At 39.8% G+C, this 9367-nt stretch overlaps 1 protein-coding gene across 1 annotated transcript; it reads left to right on the forward strand.

Annotated features, from left to right (window-relative positions):
* The first annotated feature begins 4015 nt into the window (after positions 1–4015).
* On the forward strand, positions 4016–7303 carry LOC110682886 (heat shock cognate 70 kDa protein 2-like). The gene is made up of 2 exons (XM_021859227.1): positions 4016–4428; positions 5380–7303. The coding sequence occupies exons 1-2, from the start codon at positions 4215–4217 to the stop codon at positions 7113–7115; spliced, it is 1950 nt and encodes a 649-aa protein (XP_021714919.1). The 5' UTR covers positions 4016–4214; the 3' UTR covers positions 7116–7303.
* The last annotated feature ends 2064 nt before the right edge of the window (positions 7304–9367 follow it).

Consider the following 9367-nt stretch of genomic DNA (forward strand, 5'->3'; position numbering starts at 1 on the left):
TTAATTGTAATTGAATTACTTTTATTGTTGAAAGATATTTTTTCAAACGAAATCTATTAAATTAATTAAATAATAAGACAAATTATAATAAATTTTTTTAAAAAAAAAATTAAATATAGTACATCGTATTAACAAAATTGAACATTCAATGATGCAAAATTAAACATTTACATATATAAAAATGAACATTTTTCAAGTGATCCGAAACTGAAAAACTTAAAATGACGTCATTAGAAGGATAGAGGGGGGGGGGTGTAGGTAGTGCTGCCTGCATTTGGGTGTAGGCAAAAATTTGTAAATACGTCTACGTACAACCTAAGGCAAACAATGAATAAGCTCATGTGCCACTGTATTTCCCTCCTAACAAACAAAGTTCCAAGAAACAAAATCAAAGAACTACACACATGATAACATCAAGAATAAGGTGAAAACAACTACTTCCCCTCTATCGTGAGTTCAAAGCGTTAATTAGGACAAGACAATCATTCTCAATAGCTAACCTTCGATACCCACATTCCACTGTAGCTTGAAGGCCCATAAGAAGAGCTTTTGCTTTGGTAATGGCTGGAGTCCACCTCTCCTCCCCCCATCTAAGACATCCCAAAGGTAGCAACCTTATCACTACCACAAATCACCACTCCAGCACATGACCCAAGCCCTTCAACCACACCTCCATCCACATTAAGCTTCCAAACATTTCTTCTCATTGGCTTCCAGTGCATACCCCCTTTCTCCTCATCCCCACCTAGGCCAACTCCACCATTAGCTTATTCACATAAGCCATCGAGCCTTGCGGGTCATAATGCTCACCCTCAAAATCCACCCGTTCCTCACATTCCAGATCATTTAACAAATAGTCATAAAGATCCCATGCCTCGATTTTGGCAATTTCTCCGAGTAATCTAAGGCCACATCCCCAAAACTTCTATGTCTATCACCAAGCGCACCCTCCAGCCCACTCTCACTCCAAATAAGCTTCGCAATAATGAAATCCATGAGGCAATGAAGCTCGGTCTCGTCTTCCACCCTACACAAGCCACACACCAAATCATAATTCTGCAAACGCTTGCTCAACCCCACCCTTTTAGGCAAAGCACCACAACAAGCTCTCCAAAAGAATACTTTAACTCTAGGTAATGTGTTCGCATGCCACACCTTACTCCAAACATTGTGAGAGCTTGAAGAACCAGTGAGCAAATCCGCATCAACATCACCCGAACTAGCTCGGTAGGCTGATCTCACCGAGTATTCACCATCCTTCTCCAAGTCCCAATACAAACTATCCTCCGATCCGAAAGACAAGAGCTAAGTGGAATAGTCAAAATACACTCTCTTTCAAACGACAAAAAATGCTCATTGATTGATCAAAGGAATAATCAAAAAGCCGAAATTAAATGAATCAAATCACAAACCCTTAAAATCATCCGAAGTACTACCTTGCGGAGATAAGACTTGGCATGATTGCGTACCTGGAATCCAAGGCTACCCCAAATTAGAATGCTCAGACCATCACCAACTCTACACCTAAGATCACGCTGCACCACCCACTTCACACCCCACAAACCCCGCAAAACATAACTTGGATTGCTTCCCAGCTCCGCATTCAAGTAAACACCATTCAAAAAATATCGAGCCTTGAGGATTGTTGCCATTATGCTGTAGGAACTTGCATAATTCGACACGCTTGCTTATCGAGAAAGGCAGTATTAAAGAGTTTGAAATCACTAAAACCTAACCCCCCCCTTTCGCCTTAGGTTCACAAAGCTTCTTCCTAGCCAACCAATGTATCTTTTACTCACCTTTCTTTTGCCCCCCACAAAAAATTCGACACCAAAGAACGCAACTCATCACAAAATGAAGAAGAGAATTTAAACATACTCATTAAGTAGGTTGAGATTAATTGGACCATTGCCTTAATCAATACCTCCCGACCCGTTTTAGATAAAAAATCTTCCTTTCCATACTTAGGGATGTACACCGGTCCAAAACCGGACCGGACTTGTTGGGACTGGGACTTGAATCTCTATTTTTTGAGGACTGGGGACCGATTCTGAACTATACCTGGAAAAACAGGTATGTTCCGGTTTTGGACCTGATTGGACCTGCTTCTTCTTTTTTACTTAAAAAAAATCAATTTGAAAAAAATCAATTTGAAAAAAAATATGTTAACCAAATTCAACTGGTTTATATTGATGTTTAATATTAATTTTAGATTGTTCTTCTTAAAAAAAAAAAATAATTTCAGATTCAACTTAAAAAAAAAAAAGAAAAAAGAAAAAAACCATTAGGAAGCACCGAAGCAGTTAGCACTTTGCAAGTTAGCAAACAGCAGCAGTGCAGGAACTTAGCCCAGATCTGGGTCGCAGGAACCACGCGATCTCGTGGTCGCGATCGCTGGAGGCCCTGGAGCCGTGCGTCCTGGTGGTCGCGGTTGTTGGAGCCGCACAATCTGCTAGTGGTCGTGGTCTTTACAATCGCACGATCTGGTAGTCGTGGAGTTCGCGTGCGGTGGCTTATGCAACGTGCAGGGACGGTTTTCGCGCTGGTGCTTGGTGGGCGGTGGGCGCTTGGTGTCTGGTGGTCGCCTGAGGGGAGCGTATAGTCGTGCAGCGTGACTGCGTTAGGGCGTGACCGACGAGGATGTCGACTGAGAGCTTGAGAGGCGGAGAGAGGCTGTGAGAGTCAGAGAGTTAGGGACCTAGGGTTAGAAATGAATTGATTTGTTTTGATATTTGTGAAAAAAAAAATTTTTAAATTTTTTTTTAAAAAACACAATTTTACTAGGTTTCAGGTATTGACCTGAAAATCTCGATTTTAGACCTGATCCGGACCGGGACCTGAATCCTTGAATTTTAAGGACCGGGGTCGGACCTGTACAAGACCAGGTCAGGTCGGTTTTCAGGTCCGGTCCTATTTATGTACACCCTTATTCATAGGGGGGTGTTATATACCGCCATCCAAAATGATCAAAACTGCCAACATTTAGTATGAATTGACAACCATACCCTTAGTACTTCACCACTATCTTTCCTCTTGTCACCAATCACTAACACCTTGACACCACTACCCCAACACCACCACACTGACCGGCGATGACGACCACCACCACAACCACCCTGACCGGCGATCTACCACATCCCCCTCAAAGATGACCCACCACCTTCCCTCTTTGGCGAAAAGGTGGTGGTTTTTTTGACAACCGTACCAACCGGAGCTCAAAATCGGTTACCGGGCACGATAACCGGTTTTGGGCTCCGGTTACCATGGAATCGGTTAAGGTGCATGGTAACCGGAGCCCAAAATCGGTTACCGTGCGCGGTAATCGAAGCCCAAAACCGGTTATCGTGCGCGATAACCGGAACAAAAAACCGGTTACTGTGCACGATAACCGGTTTTGGGCTCCGATTATCGTCTACGGTAACCGGTTTTGGGCTTCGGTTACCGCGGTTTCCTGAAATAAAAAAAATATATATTAAACCACCACCTTCCCGCCGGTAAGGGAAGGTGGTGGGTTGTCATAGAGGAGGGTATGGTGGGTCGCTGATCAGGGTGGTGGTGGTCATCGCCGATCAGAAGGAGTTGTGGGTCGTCGGGAGGATAAGGGGTGGTGAAGTAATAAGGGTATGATTGTCCATTCACACTGAATGTTGGCGATGATGATCATTTTTGTAGGCGGTGTTTAGCGATTCACTATTCATACTCGTAGTCGATTCCACAACTTGTCACGAATAGTCGAATACCTTTCGTAACCACATGGACCTTCCTATCACCGTACATAAAAATTAAAAATGAAGATATTTAACTTAAATTTAATTTTAAAAATAATTTAAATTTCCAACAAAGTTGAAGATTCAAATCAAAACCGTTTAAGGAAACCGCCAAAGTCGGCCACTAAAGGAGCATGTGAACCCACTAAACAAAAAAGTAACAATAAAAAAAATAAAAAAAAAAATCAACGCAAAAATAGCTGTATATTACCATGCTCCTTCCCGTTAAGGCGTTAACCTTTTTCCACCGCCCTTAATTCCTGCTTAAATATCACAACCCAAGAACATTCTAGAACCCAACAAACTCCCCCACTTCCTATATAAACCCCTCTTCCTCCAAACCCTAAATTCAAACTCAATTTATTCTTCCCCAATTTTGCAGCAACCAAAATTCTCAATTTTCTCTCTCTTGTTTTCTCTATCTCTCTCCAAATAATTTGCACAACAATGTCCGGTAAAGGCGAAGGTCCGGCGATCGGTATCGATCTCGGCACGACCTACTCTTGTGTTGGAGTTTGGCAACACGACCGTGTTGAGATCATTGCTAATGATCAGGGTAACAGAACCACGCCGTCTTATGTTGCTTTCACCGATTCCGAGAGGTTGATCGGTGATGCTGCTAAGAATCAGGTCGCCATGAACCCTGTCAACACCGTTTTTGGTTCGTTTTCTAAATTCTCTTTTCGATTTTGTTGTGATTGCTGTTAATTGTGTTAGATCTGTTGATTTTCCTGTTAATTCTGTGTTGAACTGTTGTTTTTAACGATTTCGTTGAATTTTTTTGCGGTTCAGAAGTTTTATTGATGCTCTGTAAATTTTCATCGACATGTTTTTGTATTTGTGATGTATTCGTTGATGATTTATGGCATTAATTGCTGTAATTTACCTTTATTTTGCATAATTATGTTTAAATCGATTGACCGAATAGCTTGCTCTGTGATCTAGTTTTGTCGGTTTTCAGATCTAATTTTGTTGATAAATTTTGAGGTCTTATAATTTATTGAGTTTATTTTATATGATAAACTAGATCCATCTTAATTAGAGAGTATAGAAATTAAACACAGTATACAGCTTATATGTCGTGAGATTTAGATTTTTAATTGAAGTAAATTGAGTTATCATGGTTTATCATCGTAATCACGTGGTAATGATATGAATCTAATTTTTCGATTTAGTTCTAAATAATCAGAAGTAATTGTCAATTCTGAATTGGAATTGTAGCTCACAATTGGTTCATAAGTTCTTTAAAATTGATAATGTTCACAATTACAGTACAATAATGTAGTTATCATGCTTCGTCATTAGAATCACATGGTATATATTCTAATGAATAATTAAGCTATTGAATATGACTTTTAAGTACTCTAATAATTTGAACTGATATGTTTTAGGTATTTTTGAATTTTCATGTCGAATTGTTTTCTTCAGTAATGTAAAATGATGTGTTTCCAGTAGTTCTAAATAATGAATCTTAATTGTTATTGAAGCTCTCGATTGGTTCATAAGTTCTTCTAAATTGATGTATTGTTTACATTATAAAAATTTTAAATTATGTTAGTGATATTATATCTGGAAGTTGTGCCTAACATGTTTTATCGACTTATTGAAACAGATGCTAAGCGGTTGATTGGTAGACGATTCAGTGATGCTTCAGTTCAGAGTGACATGAAGCTTTGGCCATTTAAGGTGATCCCTGGTGCTGGTGACAAGCCTATGATTGTCGTCTCGTACAAGGGTGAAGACAAGCAGTTTGCTGCTGAGGAGATTTCATCGATGGTTCTCATAAAGATGAGAGAAATTGCTGAGGCATTCCTTGGTTCAACAGTGAAGAACGCTGTTGTGACTGTTCCTGCCTACTTCAATGACTCTCAGCGTCAAGCCACCAAAGACGCTGGGGTTATTGCTGGTTTGAACGTTATGCGAATTATTAACGAGCCTACCGCAGCTGCCATTGCCTACGGTCTTGACAAGAAGGCTACCAGTGTTGGTGAGAAGAATGTATTGATCTTTGATCTTGGTGGTGGTACTTTTGATGTCTCTCTTCTTACTATTGAAGAGGGTATTTTCGAAGTAAAAGCCACCGCTGGAGATACCCATCTTGGTGGTGAAGATTTTGATAACAGAATGGTTAATCACTTCGTGCAAGAGTTTAAGAGGAAGCACAAGAAGGACATTAATGGCAATCCTAGAGCTCTTAGAAGGTTGAGAACTTCCTGTGAGAGAGCAAAGAGGACTCTCTCATCTACTGCTCAAACAACAATTGAGATTGATTCTCTATACGAGGGTGTTGACTTTTACACAACCATTACTCGTGCCCGTTTCGAAGAGTTGAACATGGATTTGTTTAGGAAGTGTATGGAGCCAGTTGAGAAGTGTTTGAGAGATGCAAAGATGGACAAGAGCACAGTTCACGATGTTGTTCTTGTTGGCGGTTCTACCAGAATTCCTAAGGTCCAGCAGCTATTGCAAGATTTCTTCAACGGCAAGGAGCTCTGCAAAAGCATTAACCCCGATGAGGCTGTTGCTTATGGGGCTGCTGTCCAAGCCGCTATCTTGAGTGGTGAGGGTAATGAGAAGGTGCAGGATCTTTTGTTGTTGGATGTTACTCCTCTATCTCTGGGTTTGGAGACAGCTGGAGGTGTCATGACAGTGTTGATCCCAAGGAACACCACCATCCCAACCAAGAAGGAACAAGTGTTCTCAACTTACTCTGACAACCAGCCTGGTGTGTTGATCCAGGTTTATGAGGGAGAAAGAACAAGAACCAGGGACAACAACTTGCTTGGTAAATTTGAGCTCTCTGGTATTCCACCAGCACCTAGGGGTGTTCCTCAGATCACTGTGTGCTTTGATATCGATGCCAACGGTATCTTGAATGTGTCCGCTGAGGACAAAACCACTGGACAGAAGAACAAGATCACCATCACAAATGACAAAGGCAGGCTCTCAAAGGAAGAGATTGAGAAGATGGTTCAAGAGGCCGAGAAGTACAAGTCTGAGGATGAGGAGCACAAGAAGAAGGTCGAGTCAAAGAATGCTCTTGAGAACTACGCCTACAACATGAGAAACACTGTGAAGGATGAGAAGATCAGCTCCAAGCTCTCAGAAGCTGATAAGAAGAAGATTGAGGAAGCCATTGACAGTGCAATCCAATGGCTTGACAGCAACCAGCTTGCTGAGGCTGATGAGTTCGATGACAAGATGAAGGAGCTTGAGGGCATCTGCAACCCCATCATCGCAAAGATGTACCAAGGTGCCGGTGGTGAGGCAGGTGGTGCTCCCATGGATGATGATGAAGGCCCTGCTGCTGCAAGTGGCCCCGGACCCAAGATTGAGGAAGTCGACTAAGTTTTCTGCCTTGGTTTTGTGTGGGCAGTTTTTGACGAATTTGTTTGTCTCCCTATCTTTTAGAAACAATATCTTTTCTATTCTCTATTAAAATTTTGCTTAAATGCAGCTATGTTCATTTTAAAGATGATCTTAGGCTGCCATTCTCTCAATATATATCAATATATGAATATGATTAGTTTTTGGTATATTTTGTCCCAACTCTTAACTATTTGGTATTAGCTCTTTGCATACTAGTATCTAGGAAAAAAAATAAAAAAATTCAGCCTTACTTGATTAGGGAAATGCTTTGTGGAAATGTCATTTATGTGCGCCAAATATTCCACTAGTATAGTCTTTTTATTTACCATTAAAAAAAGAAAAAAAAAATAAAAATAAAAGAAGGGTATTAACATCAGGGCATTGAGCACTACTATCATTAGTACAGTGAAGGGTATCATCATATTAACTCATTAGTTGATGCTTAAATCCCCTCATTATTTATTCATTTTTTGACATGAGCTTAAGCTCAATTTTCTTTATATACATGCTCAATTTTCTATATATACCTGCTTCATATTTTTATAAGAAAAACTTTTGTATATACTCGGTTTACACTAATGTTAGTGTACAATCGACTAGTATAAGGGTAACTTTTTGCCCTTTTTTTTTGAGTAACTTAAGACATAATACAATTTTTATATAAATAGACAACAAGAAAAATTTTATAAAGGTAATTTACATTCAATCATTAATAATTGATTTTTAGTCATTTAAAATGTGAATCTTTACTAATAAAGCGTAGATAATTTTTATTTGTATTGGGTTACTTTTGTTTATTTTAGGGAAATTCTCTTTGGTAACACCATAATTTTTAATTTCTTAGTGGTGAATTGCAAATAATATTATTATCCTTGTTAAACTTGAAATTTTTATAATTTTCAATGGTGAACTTAATAAAACAATTTAGTTAATTTCTAACTATGGTTAACAATTTTTTTTAAATTAAAAAAATAAAATTTCTAAAATATCCCCACTTAATACACTTAAATTCCTAAAATGTCCTTACTCAACCCCAACATGTCATCATCAAGATTCAAGATCATCATCTTCATCCTTTTTTTTTCCTCCTTACCACACCAAACAACCACCACCGAACAGCCAACATGTTCATCATCAACACATCTCTAGTAGCCACACCACTTCAACCAAGTCACACCACCAAACCACCTTCGAACCACCACCACCACACGAAACACCACAACAACCCGCTGCACCTGCCAACAACAAACCCACAATAACAACAATAACAACAAACAACCACCGCCTACAACTGCCACCGAAACACACAACAGCCACCAACCGCAACTATCACCTTCACACAATTCGCCACCGCGCGCACCAACAACACCGTCAATTCCATCGATTCACCACCTAACCACCTTCGAACTGCCACCAATTCTCACTCTAAAAGCTCGATCTATAGCCCACAATCACCAATTGCCGATCGCAACCAGCCGCCGACACCTACACCCCCTCCCTTTCCTCCATTTCCTCACTCCCAACACCTCCACCCCCTCCCTTTCCTCTATTTCACATAAATTATTATTCAATTGTGTAGTTAGGATTTCGGTCACTTTAAAATTTCGCAAATTGGTTAGAAGTTTGTGTTTTTCGATGATGGTGAGGTGAGAAGGTGAGAGGGTAGAGATTGAAGGTCGCCGGTTGGGGATTTCGGGAGGGGGGGGGAGAGGTTTTTAGGATTTTCGAAGGGGAGGAGGTGGGTTTCGGGGAAAGAGGTGCTGGTTCGGGGGGTTGGGGGAGAGGCGCAGCAGGGCGGGGATGTCGGTGCACTAGAGAGGGCGGAGGTTGGGCGGAGGCTGGGTGGAGGCGTGGGTTGGGGCGGCTGGAGTGGTGGCAGCCTGGTGGCTTAGGGAAAGGGGGTTACTTTTTTTAAAAAATAAAATTATTTCTAAATCATTTAAATGTAAAAAAAATAAAAAATAAAAAAAAGCTAACTATAGTTAAATATTTAGTTAAAATTTATCATTAATGTTATAATTGTCTCAATATAAAAATTCAAGTTTATCAAGGAGAATAAAATTTTTCGTAATTCACCATTGAGAAAATTAAAAAGTATGGTGTTACCAAAGAGAATTTCCCTTCATTTTAGGGGTAACTTTTGACCACTTTAAATTATCTTTATAATAGTTATACAATAATTATTGTACACTAAATTTTCTTAAAAGTTTGTGTTTTTATAAACACTATTA

The sequence above is a fragment of the Chenopodium quinoa genome, unplaced genomic scaffold, assembly GCF_001683475.1.
Source record: "Chenopodium quinoa cultivar QQ74 unplaced genomic scaffold, ASM168347v1, whole genome shotgun sequence".
Taxonomy (NCBI): Eukaryota; Viridiplantae; Streptophyta; class Magnoliopsida; order Caryophyllales; family Amaranthaceae; genus Chenopodium; species Chenopodium quinoa.

What these genes read in the sequence shown, in the direction of transcription:
- LOC110682886 (XM_021859227.1), top strand. Translation starts at nt 4,215, where the DNA reads ATGTCCGGTAAAGGCGAAGGTCCGGCGATCGGTATCGATCTCGGCACG. An exon ending in CCCTGTCAACACCGTTTTTG is followed by an intron (nt 4,429 to 5,379) that starts GTTCGTTTTCTA and finishes TTATTGAAACAG; the next exon opens with ATGCTAAGCGGTTGATTGGT.